This window comes from Barbus barbus (assembly GCF_936440315.1).
Source record: "Barbus barbus genome assembly, chromosome: 34".
NCBI classification, from domain to species: domain Eukaryota; kingdom Metazoa; phylum Chordata; class Actinopteri; order Cypriniformes; family Cyprinidae; genus Barbus; species Barbus barbus.
In genome coordinates, this window is record NC_136762.1 from 26,926,741 (window position 1) to 26,945,481 (window position 18,741).

Below are 18,741 nucleotides of genomic sequence, written 5' to 3' on the forward strand. Positions count from 1 at the left end.
CAGTTTTTGGAGGTGCAGTTTGTCTACATGTAGGCACAGAACAATTATTTTGAGAACATTCTGTTCTCAAAATATACTATAAAGAGGCCAAAATCAATATGTTCTCAAATTAAAGGTAAAGTTAGGAGGAAGTCATTTGTCTATTATTATGGGGTAAAAAAGAAAGTTTATGTTCTCAATTATCACTTGTTGTGTTGATGCTTTGATATGTCATGTTGAATGTGTGATGTGTGTGACAATGACATCATAAACTGTGAAGAGTAAAGAGACAAATAGAGTTGTCTTATGTTTGATTTGTTTCAGTGTCGAGTTCATTTCATCAAATCTATTCTGATTAAGAAACAATTATATATATCGTATGGCCTGAGAGTGAGTACATTTTCAGCAAATTTTCATTTTTGGGTGAATTGTTTCTTGAACAAACTCATGTCTGTCCATCAATCATACGAGTGACGCTGCTGTGAAGACAAGATGTCCAAGGTTGTTCTGTGCCTACATGTAGACAAACTGCACCTCCAAAAACTGCAAACCCTTTCAAAATATTAAAATATAGGAGACACCACCCCTCACAATGTAGAGCGCTTTGAGTGCTTAGAAAAGCGCTATATAAATGTAATGAATTATTATTATTATTATTATTAAACTATTATGAATACAAAAAAGGGCTGAAGTTCATTGAGGTCAAGGGCATGTCCCCCTGGAAAAATTTGATTTCACTGATCTACATATGTGCATTTTAAGATGTTTGAGGACCAAAAGCATAAATTATTTGTCAATCAAATAACAGATTCTAATGAGAATCAGGTGAAATGTTGCATTGATCCACACAAACTGGAAATATGCAAAAGGATAGTTTATTGTTGAAAATACAATCACATATGTGACCCTGGACCACAAAACCAGTCATAAGGGTAAATTTTCTTTTTTTGATTTCAAAAATTGATTTCATTGATGTATGGTTTGTTAGGATAGGACAATATTTGGCCGAGATACAATTATTTGAAAATCTGGAATCTGAGCGAGCAAAAAAAATCATAATATTGAGAAAATCGCCTTTGAAGTTGTCCAAATTAAGTACTTACCAATGCATATTAAGTTTTGATATATTTACGGTAGGAAATTTACAAAAATATCTTCATGGAACATGATCTTTACTTAATATCCTAATGATTTTTGGCATAAAAGAAAAATTTATAATTTTGACCCATACAGTGTATTTTTGGCTATTGCTACAAATATAGCTGTGCTACTTATGATTGCTTTTGTGCTCCAGGGTCACATATTTTAAACAGAAATTCATAAGAAACTGAGTAAAAATTATATATAATTTCTTTATTTCTTCTGTCATTTGTGTTTGAGTTTTCATCATTTTGGATTTAAATTATAGAAAGACTGGCGAACAGGATCCAAAGAGTCAGGCGTGTCATGCGTGTTTGTGAGAGACGAGACCAGACAGTTAGGTGAAGGTGAGTGTTTAAATTATGCTATAGTGATGTGCGCATGCCCAGTAGTTTTTGCTGTATCCCTTCTAGTGTTAACCTTTATCTGCAGGCCCTTGTTAATCCGAGACTGATGCTGATGTGATGGCTGGATCTGTGACAGGTGGAAGATAATGTAAGTTTGTATGTAAGTTTGGCTACTTGCATCTTATCTCACATTATTGACTGTCACCTGAAGCATTGCTCTGGAATTCATACTCAGCAGCTGTGAACAGTTAAGTCTGCCTACTTTGGTTCGATCTGAAACGTTAGATTGCTGGACCGCTGGGGCAGATCATGAGAAAGTCTGTTATTTTGATGTTGTGCAATATCCTTGCAGTACCAAAGCAGAGTTAATATTAGGCAATTGTTTCACAACATTTATTATATAATGTACCTCAGAAAAAAAACAGAGGTCTGAACATTAAGGACCTCAGTGGTGAGTACAGCCATGAGTATTGCAGTCCAACAAGTAAGCTAATAATATTAGTTTTCGATAATATAACAGTTGCAATTACCACACTAGAACTGACTGTTGCAACCAGGATGTGGTTGTATTTCTTAATATCCCTTCTCTCATGGATCGGATCGGATCTGTTTTTGTTTTTTGTCTCCCACCTAAGCAGCCAGCTCTGAACCACCCTTCATCTGTTCCAGCTGAGGAAAAAAACAACAAACCTGTGAGTCCTGGAGATAACAGCTCACAATGAGCTCAGCAGCAGGAACATTCACAAAGGTTTCCAGAGTAAGCAGGAACACAATGTGCCTTTAGGCCTTCAATCTATGTTTTGATAATTAAAGGACAGACAAAGACTTGTGCAAATCGTATGGTAAATGTATGTTATCTGTCACTATAACATTTCTGTGAAGAAGAAACAAATACTGTAAAGTTAGCTGCTTTTAACATTCATTCACTTACGAACAAATTACTTTTAGTCAATGATCTTATCTCTACAAAAAGTTTACATCTGATATTTTTAAATAAAATTTGACAACAGCTGCAGTGCAACAACTCTAAATGAATCAGCCCCTCCACATTTCACTTGTTTGTGTGTGCGCAGAACAAATTTCCCTTGGAGATTTCTTATCTCTTAAGTATCTTGGCATTGTTTAGAAAGGCACGCCAGGTGTTTTATTTCTAATTGACAGGCCACCAAGATACTCTCAACCTTTTTATTATTTTTTGATGATTTTAGAGGGCTTCTGTTTGCAACTAACTCTGAATTTGAATGTTTTGTAATTGCTGGCAATTTTAATATACATGTAGATAACCCTAATAAAACTAGCACCAAAAATGGTTTGCTTATCTATTCTGAGCACCTTTGATCTCACTCCGCATGTGGAAGGACCCACCCACAATCATGGACACACATTAGACGTGCTTATCTGTAAGGGCCTAAACGTCTCAAACGCTGTTATAAAGGACGCAGCTCTGTCTGGTCTCTTCTGCATTGTCTTTGAAATGTCAATCTTTCCTGAAACCAGATGCCACAATCGAAAAACTGAACATAAATGAACTAGTGTTTTGTTCATAAATGCTATATCTATGTCACCACTCTGTTGATGCTGTCTTTGACAAGTTGAACTTTCAAATTAATGCAGCAATTAATAAAATCGCACCTACAAAAAAAAGTCAAATTACAGGCAAATATAAGGTACCTAGAGAAACACAACAGCAGTGCAATGCATGAAAAGAAAATGCCGAAAAGCAGAACTTATGTGGTGGAGAACAAAGCTTTGCACCAGTATACAGACGTACACTGCTCACCACTGTCGATAGGTTAATTAACCCTGCAAACTAGCTACCCAGTCAACAGTTTTCTACTCCAAAATGCATAAAGTTTGCATAATTTTTCAGTGATAAAAGTCATAACATTAAAATGGTGATCAATTCAAGTCTTCTTGTGGCTCTGAAATAGTCTAACTTTGCTAGTAAAACTTTGCATGAAACTTTAAAATGTCCTATTGTCTGGACACTCCAACATCTTTCTTTAAAAATGTGTTTAGGTTTTTTAGTTTTGTCATCCTGAAGTGTGATCTTAACTCCAGAAGCTGCATTAAAGCAATTACCCAATCAGCCTACACTCTAGAGTCTAGGGACTCGATCTGAATGCTGCTCAGTTCATTGAGTTCTTTCCTAATGAGCTGATGATCTGAATAAGGTGTGTTACAGAGAGACATATACAATATGCAGAGTGAGGTTAGCACCATTTTTCATGGGTTGCTAAATAAATAAATACAATCTTTATTAGGTGACTAAACTATATTTGTCACGAGCCACCAGTTTCATTTTAGTTAAGAAACTATTATTTTGAAGTTTATTCTGTTCCTTTTGTTTCTGTTTTCAGTATTTTCTTGTTTTTAATGGTTTCCATGGTTTCTGATTTCCTTCCGTCTCTTGTTTGGTCTTGTATTTATAGCCGTTGGTTTGGTTCATTAGTTTGCAGGGTTTTTTCTTCGTTTGAAGAAAGCTGTTGTGTTTCTGTTTTCTGTTGTATTGCTGTTTTCCACTTGAATTATTGTCTTATTTAAACAAATGTCTGCTGCATCTACAGCATTGGTCTCAAACTCAATTCCTGGAGGGCTGCATCTCTGCACAGTTTAGCTCCAAATCACACCTGCTTGGAAATTTCTAATGATCCTGAAGAGCTTGATTAGCAGGATCAGGTGTGTTTGATTAGGGTTGGAGCTAAACTGTGCAGAGCTGTGGTCCTCCACAGTTTGAGACCAATGCTCTACAGTCTCCAATCTCCTCTCTTTGCCTCAATGTTACAGAATTATGGTGACTAAAGGAGAAAAATAGGTATCCAGCAGCAGTACAAATGTTTATCTTAATTTGAGGATCACACCCGTGAGTATCTCCATCTAGCTCGTGTGTGCAAGATGATTTCATGTGCAGCGCCTATCACACAGGAAACAGAAGGCAGTGGTTGAGGATCCCCAGAGCACCCAGCTCCATAGGGCATGCTGTCATGTTTATGACATGTTGTGTATATATACAGTAGTCAACATTTGAAGTGGATCAAAAAAAGTTAACCAGAGAAGACAAGAACAAATTTTGGTCTTTGATGAAAGGTTTTGATCCACTTCAAATGTTGAGGTTTGTGTGTGTGTGTGTGTGTGTGTATATTATACTACATTGTACAGTAGTCAACATTTGAAGTGGATCAAAACCTTTCAATGTTGAGGTGTGTGTGTGTGTGTGTGTGTGTGTGTGTGTGTGTATATTATACTACATTGTACAGTAGTCAACATTTGAAGTGGATCAAAATCTTTCATCAAAGTTGTTCAAAAACCAATGCATCCTTGTCTTAGCACAACTTTGATTAACTTTTTTGATCACCTTTAAATGTTGACTATGAAAACAGGTTTACGGGATAATGCACAGCCGTCATTGTGTAAGCTGCGTTTGCCAGCACATGCAAATGGCAGGAATATTAAACGCATTTTAAAGAAAGCTGGCACGCTTCTTCGAGAGATTAAGACTTGGGTTTTAGATTTTTTTTTATAAGAATTGTTGACAAACCGGGTAAACCGACGGTGCAGCAGATATTCAAAAAGCGGCGCTTATGAATCGCATGGTCGTTTCGTCAGCGCGTCTGGGCATGTGTCCAGGGTTAAGGAGCGCTGTTATGAAGGAGACGGCGGAGTTTCACTTCAGACCGAAAAACCGGTTCTACAAGCAATGCCTTACACTGAGCTTTCGGTTTCGGTATTAGTGTAGCCGCACTCAAGGCAAGATTGTGCATGGCACATAGTTTCCGAGCGCAGTAGCAGTTTGGGATTGTTTACGTGCGTCTCTTTTTTGACACAGGCTCGGTTTTGGTTATACATGTTGGTTGTTTTCAGATACAAGCCATGAAGTCTGTGCTGTGCGCTTTTGTGACAGCTGCGATCGCGCTCCAGCAGGCCGAGTGTCTCAAGAGGACTTATTATATAGCCATAAGAGAGGAGGACTGGAATTACGCACCGAGCGGCCGAAACCTTATCCATAACCGAAGCATTGAGCAAGACGAGTAAGTCCGTTTACAAACAGGAAAAAATTACACACGTATTTACCAGTAAAAGTAATAGACGACATTTTATATTAGTCTACGGTGTTTTATTGTTATAGGCTACTAGGTCTAATAAACATCACGTAGTTATGGAAAATGTGGAAATTTATGTGAAAAATGTGTTTGTGTTTGTGTAAAGCTTTTTGTAAATGCATGGTGATGCAGGCTAACACTCTTATATTTTATTCTCATTGCATTTATTATTATTATTATTTACATGGATCCTGATCACCACCAGTAGCTAATCTGAATGATTGCATGATGGACTTTACCGATGAATGAATTGTTGCCATTTGGCCTACTTATTTATTTCTCTCTCTACATGCCTCCCTTTAACAGATATGCGTCGGTGTTTCTGTCAAGAGGCGAGACCCGGATAGGGAGTGTTTACAAAAAAGCTGTGTACAGACAGTACACAGATGGCTCTTATTCCGAGGAGATAGCTAAGCCTGCCTGGCTCGGCTTCCTCGGACCCATTATACGTGCTGAGGTTGGAGATGTCATAGAGGTGCACATGAAGAACTTTGCGAACAGGTCTTATTCTCTCCACCCTCACGGAGTGTTCTATGAGAAGAACTCAGAAGGTTGGATATACATCATCTCTCTATTAGTTCCATTAGTTCAATTTCCCCTCCATCCCTTTCCTTCTGTTAGGCTAAGTCATTCTGTTTATCTTTGGGTTACAGCAATTTAGAGTCTCTTGACACACATCCCATAAATCAATAACAGAGCAAAAAAACGAAAAATGTGCAGCAAAGTGTCAACTTAGCAACTTGTTTCAGAGCAGATCAAAGGGCAATGCACCAATTACACTAGACAACATGAAACTTTATAAAATGGCTACTTGAAGCAACCACTTTTGTAGCTCAAATTTTTAAACCGTAATTATAAAATGTGCATATATCAAAGATTTAAAAAAAAAAAAAAAAAAAAAGTAACCATGTCTGTCTCTCAAGAACATCACATGCATATGTACATTATTATTGGATATACACACACATAAAAAAAAATTGGTATAAATTAGAATTTTATGTATTTCAATTGTGTACACGTTCCATCCATTTGGATTATATAGGGTGGATTAGTAATGTGGGACACTTTGTGCAATTTTGAATTGTGTATCATATTTCCATATGAAGTCAAAACAATAAATCAAAATCTTATACCATTTTGAAATTCCCAAGATGTTTCCTAACTAAATCAGAAGAAATGTTTCAGATATTGTACTTGTAGGCGAAACGGCACACATTTTAGTGCTCCTTGTGCCAAATTGTTTAAGAATTTGTGGATTTTCTAATGTGGGACAGTGCGCGCTCAAATCTGGGAGTATAGTTTAATTTTTACAAAGCAAACTTCACATTTAACACTCCAGGTTAAATGTGCATACCCATGTTTGCTTAATTTAGTAAACCTATGGTGTGTTTGTTGTCTTCATCAGTTTGTCTAAAAAACTAGTAGCCTACCCGTTCAAATGTTAAATACAGCTATATAACACAGAAAGCTTATATTTAAAGGAATTCATTTTAAAAAAATGTCAGATTTCTGGCAACAACAATTATAATAACTATGTATAATTAAATAAAAATATAAAATTGGACTTAATCAAGATGGCAAAATAATTTAATGATTTTAAAAAGATTCAAACTTTGGAACATGAAATGTCTTTAAAACTGTTATTGAACTTCTTTACTCCGCACATGGGAAGAATATAGAACATGCATTTTCAAAAACATGTTAAACAAATTGTAATGATAAAAACACTTCATAAGAGAAATTAGTAGTCCTGGCCACTCATGGCCTTATCATGGTCCAGGATTTTATTGTCCTCTAGTCTCAACATTTTTAATCTGTATCTTAAAACAAATAATATTGCTGCATTATAAGCCTAAAAATGAACAAAATTACATGTATGGCATTTAACTTTTTAAAAGCACATTTGATCAATTGAATAACAGAGAATATTTGACTGTCCCACATTAGTCAAAATGTGCTGTCCCACTTTTGAAATATCCTTTTCTAAAGTGGGACGTCAAATATTTATTTAAATAGAAAATATTCTTAACACATTTTAACAGTATTATTGCAAAATTTTATGTACAAATACATCACAAATATAATTTGAAAACAATTTAGAACATTGTTTTATTTATAACAGATTTATATCCTTAACATTTTGTCTAAATCGTATGTCATTAACCTTTGAGTGAACTTTACAAGAGGTACTTCCTGTTTGATGATTTTCATGGCCATTTCTGACATAATTTCCAGAAAGTCAGGTGATTTCAATAGCTTGAAACCCTGCTTGAATTCAACACCAATCATGTTCACTTTAATGGTGACACGAATGGTGCAGTTCATTCTAGGCTCAACTGTATTAGCTGGGCGGTGTGTATATATAGTGTATATATAAGAAAGCAGAAGTGAAATATTGGGCAATAAAGAAATGCAGCATTAGCAGAATTATCCTAATATGGCAGTTGTATGTCTTATGAAACACCAGAACTACAACTGACTCACAGCCTTAGACGAAATCAACTGAAATAAAAGACATTAAATCTCAGATGATTAAACAGCTTCACAAACAGCATTACTAGCTTCACTCGTTACTAAATAGGGGTGTGTTTCCCAAAAGCAACTACGGTAGTAAGTTCCGTCGTTACCAATAGAGTTAAATGGAACTTGTGACCATAGCTAGCTAACGATGCTTTTGGGAAACGCAACCCAGATTGACTTTATTTCTGTCAGACGTCTACAGAAGCTACATAAGGTTTAGAGGTTAATGTTTTATTGAAAATGTTTAGTTTGAAATCACCATCAAGGAGATCAGTGTTAGCTCTTGTTGGGTTCTTGATGATATAATCATAATTGTTTACCACATTGATCGTCTATTTCATTGATTACAACTTTTCTGACTAAATGGGTGATGCATTGTTTGTTGTATTAGAATTGTGATTTTACAGCTTGAAATCCAGCAGTATTTACAAAAGTTTTTGCACAGAATATTTTAATCTACGTAATTACATAGACACACACAGACATAACGAATCAGCGTATGAATATCAACAATGGTGACAATCAACAAAGCGCTTTGTCGCAATGCATGCTGGGCACCAGTATAATACAAGCAACCAATCAGCTGTGAGCAAAGTGACATATATCTGAAGCAATAAAGCCACTCTCGCTTCAAATTAAAGCAGTTTATGGTGAAGGAATTTTAGAACGTTACAAAGGTTGGTCTGCACTCTATAAGTCTTTTATTGGAATCAAAACAGGAGATAAAATAGACAAACGTTTCAACACTGACGAAGGCAGATAACTAAAACATTTGTCTATTTTATCTCCTGCTTTGATTCCAATAAAAGACTAAAGAGTGCAGACCAACCTTTGTAATGTTTGAAGAAATACAGGTCTTGGCACCTAATTCAGCTAGGAGAGTGCAGTTATTTGCATTGATTAGAAAGAATTGTAGAGACAAAATCTGCTCATTTATTATATTCATACTGTATAAATTATAATTATTTATAATAGTTATAAACTTATGTCAACTTTTAACCTACTCTAAAACTCAAAGTTTGTTCAGCTATCTTCATGCAACAGGCCACAGTTGTAGTTCTTGTTTTGTTTCTCTTTTTTCTGTTCTCGTTTTTTTTCTTTCCTCCAGTGATTCTGCTTGATAACAGCAGGTCTTCGTCATTAATGCTCAATTATCTCCTTAACGGCAACACTGCTTCAATGCTACTTTAACACTCTGTAGTGTGGAAACACATGAGTAGTGTTCATCTAACACTGGGGATTTTGATGTGAACTATTAAATAATTCTTACCCATTTCGTTTATGTATGACTGCATATGAATCACATTAAGTTTATTAATTTGTGCTAAAACTATGTAATCCAAATGTATGGAAAATTTGAAACAAAATTAAATTTAGATTTATTTATTTTTTTGTGTAACTTTGGTACACAGAATCTTTTTTTTAACCACGTAATAAGTTAACTAGCAACTTTCCCTGTCATTTGTTCATAATCTTTGAGGTTAAGTTTAACTTTACAGTGTCTACTTCCTGCTTCACGGTGTCTACTTCCATCGCAGGCCAAGTTACTGAATGGGCATTATTGTGTAAACATGTGTTAGTCATGCTTGTGATACCAGTACCGCAAATATTTCCGAATGAGCATAGCTTACATAAAAAACTGGTTGACCTTGGAAGAAAGGTTGTTTATTGAATTTTTATACTAAGAGGAAGGACAATCCAGTGTTGATACAGTGTGCCCTCTTTTAAATTCGTAGATTTGTTACAATTTGTCAGATTATGATACGAGTCCTTGAACAGATGAGATTGGACCAGCTCTTTTGCTCTGTATTTTAGGAGCGTTGTATCCAGACGGCACCACTGGTGCTGATAAGAGAGATGATGCTGTGGCTCCAGGTGAGAGCTACACATACACCTGGCAGGTCAAACCAGAGTACGCTCCTACTGAAGCAGATGCCCACTGTCTCACCTGGATTTACCATTCACATGGAGATGCACCAAAAGACATTGCATCAGGGCTGATAGGAGCTCTGCTCACCTGCAAACAAGGTAAGGTCCACACACAAGCCCTAATAATCTGTACATGCTTGGAATAACTTATTTACACAGAAGATTGTACAGTATCTCACGGTACCAACTACTTAGCATCAAGCACCCCTATTTTTACCCTTTTTAGTATATCTTTTTCTTCTCTTTAGGCACTCTGGACTCTAATCAAAAGCGCTCTGATGTGGATGAAGATTTCGTTTTGATGTTCAGTGTGGTGGATGAGAACTTGAGCTGGTACTTGGAGGAGAATATAAAAAAGTTCTGCTCTGATCCAGGTGCAACAATTGTACTTTCGAACAAAGTAGACGAGGAGTTCAGAGAGTCCAACCTCATGCACTGTAAGCCTCAGAATGTCTCAATCTTTAATCTTGTCCATACATAAAAAATGGGTTGTTGCTCCTTCTGTTCTGAGGAATGTTCTATTTTTATCTTAGAAGCTAAAAACTTTTATTTAAATCAGCTTAACCATAATGTGTTTTATACAAATATACTGTGCACTTCTACAAAGCAGCTTACATTGCACCGTAGCACTTAAACAGTCAAAAAGAAGTGATTAATAGCTATCTTTTTATCTTTAGTACTGAAATTATTAAATTTTTTTTTGTTTAGTTTGGTGCTGACTACTTAAATTTTGGTATCATGGCACACACTACTGGGAATCAAAAGTACATAATGGTAGGGGAAGTCGTGGCCTAATGGTTAGAGAGTCAGACTCGTAATCCAAAGGTTGCGGGTTCGAGTCTCGGGCCGGCAGGGATTGTAGGTGGAGGGAGTGAATGTCCAGTGCTCTCTCCACCCTCAATACCACGACTGAGGTGCCCTTGAGCAAGGCACCGAACCCCCAACTGCTCCCCGGGCGCCGCAGCATAAATGGCTGCCCACTGCTCCGGGTGTGTGTTCACGGTGTGTGTGTGTTCACTGCTGTGTGTGTGTGTGTGTGTTCACTGCTGTGTGTGTGTTCACGGTGTGTGTGTGCACGTTGGATGGGTTAAATGCAGAGCACCAATTCTGAGTATGGGTCACCATACTTGGCAGTATGTCACTTCACTTCACTATATTAATGTCTGTAACCAATGGTAATAGGTTTTATGCCCGTACATTCCCATGGTGTATTTTTAGTTGATGTTTTGCATCCTTTGATAGAAAGTACCTTCTTATCTGTTCAACTTTGGAACAACGCCATTCAGAAAAGTTTAGTTTTCCTTTTGATCTAAATGAATAATAGGCAGAATTATTGTTTTCCTTGTATTTATTAATGTTTAATTATAAAGTTCCTGTAATCTCATCATTTATCTCTCAGTGTCACTCGTTCAGTTTGTTCCTATCTTTTTCCTATTAGCAATCAATGGCTATGTTTATGGAAATCTGCCTGCACTTAAAGTGTGTGTTGGACGTCCTGTGTCTTGGCATCTCTTCGGCATTGGCAACGAGGTGGACATTCATTCAGCTTATTTCCATGGACACACCCTCATGGATCGCATGCACCGCACAGATGTGCTTAGTCTGTTTCCTGCCACTTTTGTCACCGCAACAATGATCCCCAGAACAGAAGGAAAATGGTTGTTAAGCTGCCAAGTAAACGATCATGTACGAGGTACTAACTGATCTATTGTCTTTAGTCTTCTTTTTTATTTTTTTTGCTTTGCTTTGTTTTTGTCTCTTATCAGTGTACAATCACTTTCGGCTTTGATTTTTAGCTTGGTACAGTGCTCATGTTTTAAGCTCCTTTTAATTTCTACACTGAAAAAGAAAATTCATTGTCATACCAACAATTTGAATCCATAAATGTAATTTGTCAGGATAATTTACGTTATTCTAAATTTAATTAATTTTCAGAGCTTCAACTCTGTTGTCTTTGAGTAATTCAATTCAAAAGGACTGATTAGCACTGCTTATGACTTTTTCTTTGAGTTTACTTTTCTTGAGTTTACTTGAGGGAAGCAGGTAAATTTATGATTTCAGTACATCTGAATCGCTCTCTGTTCTTGTGAGCAGCAGGTATGCAGAGTTTCTATGAGGTCTCGGCCTGTGGGTCCTCAGTCTCTCCAACAGAGGCCCCTGGCAAAGAGAGACATTTCTACATTGCTGCTGAGGAGATGGATTGGGACTACGCCCCTTCAGGGATGAACTACATGACAAACAAATCACTTACTGAACCAGAGAGGTAAAAACCCAGATTTGGAGATGCTTTAATGCATGATTGAGTAACTCAAAACCTGCTAGATCTGAAATTGCTGAAGGATTCTGAAGGCTCTGAGGAGCTGTGGTCAGACTTATGCTTTTCTTTTAAATGTTATTGAATAAATTTGGATGGGATAAACTTCTTCCACTATTCGGTAGTACACAGACAATGCCTGAAAACAGAAAGAAGCCATAGAAAAATTGTAAATAGCTAAAAAATTAAAGATGAATTGATTAATGTAATTATCACATAATTGCTGCTGCAGGTCTGGTTTTATCTGTTTATAATTTAATTTTACTTTTATTTTTTATTTGTAAACTGCATGTTTATTTTGTAATTGTATTAGATTACTTTTATTTACGTTAATGTCTTTCTTTTCCTGCAGTGACTCTGAATCGTATTTCAGTCGTGATGGTGGTAAGCTGGGTGGAAAATACCGGAAGGCCAGATACATTTCATACACTGACAGCACATTTACTAACAAAACACATTTTGCGGGCTCGGATGAGCATCTTGGAATTCTGGGTAAAATCCTCACTTGTGTCTTACATGTTTATGAACACTGATATGTCTTTGATAATATTTTAAAGTTGGCATTAAACGTCATATGACAGGAGTAGCAAATTTTGAATTTGAAGATTTTAAGAGTTAAAAAAAATTGATAAACATTATGCATATATGAATGGTTAACAATAAGACCAGTAAAGAAAAATATGTGACCTTGGACCACAAGACCAGTCTTAAGTATCACCGGTATATTTGTAGCAATAGCCAAAAATGTTGAATGGGTCAAAATTATCCACTTTTCTTTTATGCCAAAAATCATTAGGATATTAAGTAAAGATCATGTTCCATGAATATATTTTGTAAATTTTCTACTGTAAATATACAACTTTATTTTTGATTAGTAATATGCATTGCTAAGAACTTCATTTGAACAACTTTAAAGGTGATTTTTCTCAATATTTAGATTCCTTGAATATTTTTTGCACCCTCAGATTCCAGATTTTCAAATAGTTGTATCTCAGCCAAATATTGTCCGATCATAACAAACCATACATCAATGGAAAGATTATTTATTCATAAGTCTTAATTTAAAAAATGTCCAGGATCACATATGGTTAATTTTGATTTCCTGCCAACTTTAATGTTTCTGAATAAGTATAGTAATATGCCCTAAAGGTGATGCCATGCTGTGACGTATGATTGCCTTTCAGTCTTATTCATGTATTTTATGATTGATTTTCTCTACACCTCTCCCCAGGTCCTGTAATCAGAGCAGAGACTGGTGATGTTATCATTGTGACATTCTTTAACAGAGCTACACATAACTACAGCATTCAGCCACATGGTCTGCATTATGAGAAGACCTATGAAGGAGCAAAGTATCAGGATGGTAAGTCATATACAGCTACAGGTACACACACTCATAGATCTTCAATCCAGGGTTTCTAAATGGGCTAAGCAAAGAGGGCGAATTCACTCAAAAATGCTTAAGAAACACTGCTTTAGGCCTTTGGTGACAATTTCATTTGGAAACTGAACATCAATGAACACAAAGAATACTATTTGACAGCGTCATACACACATTGCATCACATTTTGCTATGGTATTAAAATACAAGTTTTAAGTCATATGTCTAAGATGTTAGATTCTTTATTTTTCTTTCGCCTCCTCCACAGGTACTCAGAAAGCTGGAGCCTCTGTGGCTCCTGGTGAAAAATTCACCTATCGTTGGAGAGTAATTGAAGGTCCCTCCAGCAGTGATCCTCCTTGTCTTTCATACTTGTACTATTCCGCTGCTGATCCTGTTCGGGACACTAACTCTGGTTTATTTGGGCCCATACAAGTGTGCAAGAAAGGTGTTCTTGATGCAAGTGGCCATCAGGTAATGGACTTGCACAGACCTAAACAGACAATATAGTACAAAATAGGGTTTAAATATGAACGATTGTTCTGTAAAAAGAGGTTGCTTGACTGTCAACCAAAAACATGAAAATGTGTTTTATGAGCTGTTTTATTGTAAAACAGGTTTGCAAATCTGTTTTAAATCATGCAGGCACTCAGCTTGGGATAGCATTTGAGACTAAATGTCAGTTTGTAGTCATTAATAAATGTGTATTTCCATAAATTAAAGAAAAAACTGATGTTTTTCTTAGTTAATTTCAGGGTTGATTTCAGTGAACACTGTAGTTTGTGGAAAAACTTAATGTAATGCAAGTAAATATAATGTTTTTGTGTGTATGTATTGTTTCTTTAGTATGCCAACAAAATTCAGCATGAGTTTTTTCTGCTGTTCTCTGTGATGGATGAGAATGAAAGCTGGTATCTGGAAGAGAATATTAAGAAGTTTGGTAGCAGTGATTCAGATACAGCTAATGAAGAGTTTCAGGAGAGCAATAAGATGCACGGTATGCATATGTGTTTGTGTGCATTTAATCACACAATCATGTGCATTTACATCCACACTTTGTGAAGTTTATGATTTGATGGTGTTAAAAATGTGTGTTCCTTCTCAGCGGTGAATGGCTACATGTATGGAAACCTGCCTGGTCTGAGGTTGTGTAACGGGGAACATGTTATGTGGCACGTACTTGGCTTGGGCACAGAGGTGGATATCCATGGGGTCTATTTCGAGGGTAACACGTTTCAACGAGACGGGATGAACCGTGACACTCTCAGTGTCTTCCCGCATACCGCAGTGACTGTTAGAATGACACCCGACAATAATGGTAAGTCACAGCGCTTTTACATCAGGGATATGTGTGTAAATGCTTATCCTGTACACTCAAGCGACAGAAGATAAGACTTGGCTTTGACACGTTACTTGTAATGCTTTTACTAATAATGATTTTGGTGTTGTGCCAGATCTTAACCCGACTAACAATGTTTGTTTCCAAGAATGTTCTGGAAAAGTTATTTTTCGCAGGACATTTCCAGAACAGACACTGCAAGTACAAGCACAAGGTGCATACAATAACAACAACTATACAGGTGGAAATAAATAGAAAATGAATACAAATATATACATTTATACTTGGTAATTTGATTCTAATGAACTCACGGACCTGCAACACTGTATCCAATTAGTAAATTATGAAAATTTCAAAAATTCAAGTATTCAGTGATTTCAATTGATATTTTCAAATGAGAGTTATACAGTTTGCTGAATATTAAATGTTTTGCCCACTGAGCAAACCAAAGGTGACAGTGGTTTGGAACAGAAACTGGTGAAATCAGGTGGCAGTAGTGAGAAACCTCTGGCCATAGAATGAACGAACGAATAGAGCAAACACTATGAGATTGATTGATTCCAAGCACAAGTCAATGTTTCTGTATGGTATTCAAAATTGGAGGCAGCTGTTTTGCTTCGAGACTGGCATGGACGACAACAGACTTGGGTGAGATCATTGAGGCAGTGGTTGTAGTCTGACCAGCAGCTTGAAAGCATGGTGCAGTATAGTGATCAGAGACTGACAGAGGGATCAATTAGTGATCCTGCTAGTCATTTAGATCCTTGCATGATGCATTATGGCCTTAGCTGGAAATAGGGGGTTTGCATTGAGGGATTGCTTGCTTGTAGAGTTAAGTGTTCGCTGACCGTAAAGGTCTGTTTTGTGGTATTTACTGGGCGCAAGTGCAACATCTGGCCTAGATACAGACTGACTATGGTGACCTTGGGATAAGAGTGACACAGACAAAGCAATTACTGCCACCTTCAATGTTTTTGCATGTTCTAATGATGAATTAACAATATTAAGAAGGGTTCTGAACACCAGCTTGGTTACAAAATGCAATTCAAAATTACAATGGTAGCTCCATTTTACCATTTCTACAGTTTAAAGTGAGCAGCACATCAAAACAATGTTCATTCTGATCACTTGATAAACTGGATATTGTGGTATTTTGCATTCAAAATGTTGAGCAAGTCTTCATAACAGAAAAAGTTCAGCTAAATCTAGCAGATTTGCATCAGAACCAGCCAAAGAGGAACTTAACAAAATTAGTGGTGCAACAATTATGCCTTCTAATACTACTTTGGAAGCTGGAATACACTGTCTGCACAATTCTTATGCAATTTATGTTTGTAATGATTAATTTTTCTGTTGAATAGATACAATGCTACGGGTAAGTCCCAAACTTTTTGTTTTTAGTTAGATTTGTGTGTCTCAGGGGAATTCCAACAACCTTCTCAAATACAGTGGTGTAAAAAAAGTGTTGGCCCCCTTCCTGATTTTTAATTTTTTTGCATGTTTGTCACACTTTAATGTTTCAGATCAATCAAACTAATTTAAATATTAATCAAAGGTAACACAAGTAAACACAACATGCAGTTTTTGAATGAATTTTTTTTTTTTTTTTATGAAGGGAAAACAAAATCCAAACCCACATGGCCCTGTGTGAAAAAGTGCTTGCCCCCTAAACCTAATAACTGGTTGGGCCACCCTTAGCAGCAACAACTGCAATCAAGCGTTTGCGATAACTTGCAATGAGTCTGTTACAGCGCTGTGGAGGAATTTTGGCCCACTCATCTTGGCAGAATTATTGTAATTCAGCCACATTGGAGGGTTTTCGAGCATGAACAGCCTTTTTAAGGTCATGCCACAGCATCTCAATAGGATTCAGGTCAGGACTTTGACTAGGCCACTCCAAAGTCTTCATTTAGTTTTTCTTCAGCCATTCAGAGGTGGATTTGCTGGTGTGTTTTGGATCATTGTCCTGCTGCAGAACCCAAGTTCGCTTCAGCTTGAGGTCACGAACAGATGGCCGGACATTGTTCTTCAGGATTTTTTGGTAGACAGCTGAATTCATGGGTCCGTTTATCACAGCAAGTCTTCCAGGTCCTGAAGCAGCAAAACAGCCCCAGACCATCACACTAGCAACACTTTTTCACACCACTGTATGTGTGTGCACAATTATTAGGCAATTAGATTTTAAAGGACTTTTCTTCATTTATCTCAGTGTGAAACAATTAGTAAACAAAAATGTTGAGAAATTATATATAGCCACTCTTTTCAATGACATTCATAAGCCACCCATCCATAGAATTAGTCAATGTCTTGATTTGTTCTCAATCATTTGTAGCTGATGCAGCCACCACAGCCTCCCAGATGCTGTTCAAAGATGTGTGCTGTTTTTCCTCACTGTAAATCTCATGCTTGAGAATGGCCCACAAGTTCTCAAGTGTCTCGGGACATTGTTCTGTCATATTTGAAGCCTTTCCTAGCAAGCTAGTCAGTGGAATACTTGGCTGCATGTGATGGAGCATTGTCTTGCATAAAGATCATGGCCTTTATGAATGCTGCTGACTTCTTGTACCACAGTTTGAAGAAAGTGTCTTCCAGAAATTGGCAAGAGTTTTGGGAAATAATTTACAGTCTGTCTGCAATCAAAAAGGTCCAACTAACTCCTCATTAATAATAGCAGCCCACACCATTACCACCACTTTGCTCATGTCTGACTCGAGCTGGTGCTCTGTGTCCACTAGTGAGCCAACCACGGGTCAGCCGTCTAGTCCATAAAGAATTACTCTCATTTCATCTGTCCAGAAAACATAAAAATCAGTCTTCATGTATTTCTTAACCCGACCTAGATGCTTCAGCTTGTGATTTTTGTTATGTGGGGGTCATGTTTCAGCTTTGTTTAATCAGAGAACCTGGCATCTAAAACTTCAGGAGACTCCAGGGAGGTTGCAGATTTGGTATATGGTGGCACTGGAGGTTATACCAGCTAGTAATGGTATTGTTCTAAGAATGTTCCGAGAACATTATATGGTAACACATTATAATAATGGCCCGTTGTTAACAAGTAACTATGCACAAAGTAATGGGTAGTACTACATTAACACTTAACTTAATACTATTAACTAATAGAGAAGCAAGATTAACTAAGCAGTAAGTATAACAATTTTAGGACAAAGGTAGTTCCTTATTAGATATGTTATAATTATTAAATAAAAAATCTCCTCATTAAGAACTACTTGCAAACTATGACCAATTAATAAAGAATAACTTATTAAATTACTTAGTAATTACTGAGTGGTTAAGGGGTTTTTCACTTTAAAATAATGGTCCAGATCACTAGTAGTTCCTGCAGGCTGACAAGGTAACGCTTGAGTAATTAGTGAAGGGTTCATGTAATTTTCACTTCAAAGCTAAAGTGCTACTTACACACAAATTATTTAACGTTTTATATCTAACACATAATGTACAGTCATACATTTGTGTGAGGCACTAGTGATATTTTACCAGTAGGTCATTTGGAGTGGGATACATATAGAAACCACCTCTAGTAACGCACTCATCCCACTATATGCACACTAGACACTTTCTATAAACACTCCCTGCTACAAAGACTCAATAAGAAAATGTTTACTTGAGCATTGCACTACAAATCTTTTTGCAATATGCGCTGCTTCCCACAAAATCTCTCTTTAATCTGCACA

At 36.7% G+C, this 18,741-nt stretch overlaps 1 protein-coding gene across 5 annotated transcripts in view; it reads left to right on the forward strand.

Moving 5' to 3' along the window:
* The first annotated feature begins 1,771 nt into the window (after window positions 1–1,771).
* Window positions 1,772–18,741, forward strand: part of LOC306854257 (ferroxidase HEPHL1-like) — a 36,960-nt gene continuing 19,990 nt past the window's right edge. The window contains exons 1-13 of one of the 5 annotated variants that reach the window (XM_079392117.1): window positions 1,772–1,917; window positions 2,105–2,223; window positions 5,328–5,494; window positions 5,873–6,117; window positions 9,902–10,114; window positions 10,264–10,452; window positions 11,454–11,708; window positions 12,110–12,278; window positions 12,682–12,821; window positions 13,561–13,692; window positions 13,979–14,184; window positions 14,557–14,707; window positions 14,816–15,028. In XM_079392117.1, coding sequence (XP_079248243.1) covers window positions 2,185–2,223; window positions 5,328–5,494; window positions 5,873–6,117; window positions 9,902–10,114; window positions 10,264–10,452; window positions 11,454–11,708; window positions 12,110–12,278; window positions 12,682–12,821; window positions 13,561–13,692; window positions 13,979–14,184; window positions 14,557–14,707; window positions 14,816–15,028 — 2,119 coding nt within the window. In that variant the 5' untranslated portion in view covers window positions 1,772–1,917; window positions 2,105–2,184. Of the gene's footprint in view, window positions 1,918–2,104; window positions 2,224–3,597; window positions 3,641–4,384; window positions 5,495–5,872; window positions 6,118–9,901; window positions 10,115–10,263; window positions 10,453–11,453; window positions 11,709–12,109; window positions 12,279–12,681; window positions 12,822–13,560; window positions 13,693–13,978; window positions 14,185–14,556; window positions 14,708–14,815; window positions 15,029–18,741 lie in introns of those variants that run through there. The other 4 variants (XM_079392120.1, XM_079392118.1, XM_079392119.1 and 1 more) reach the window with 4 other exon arrangements.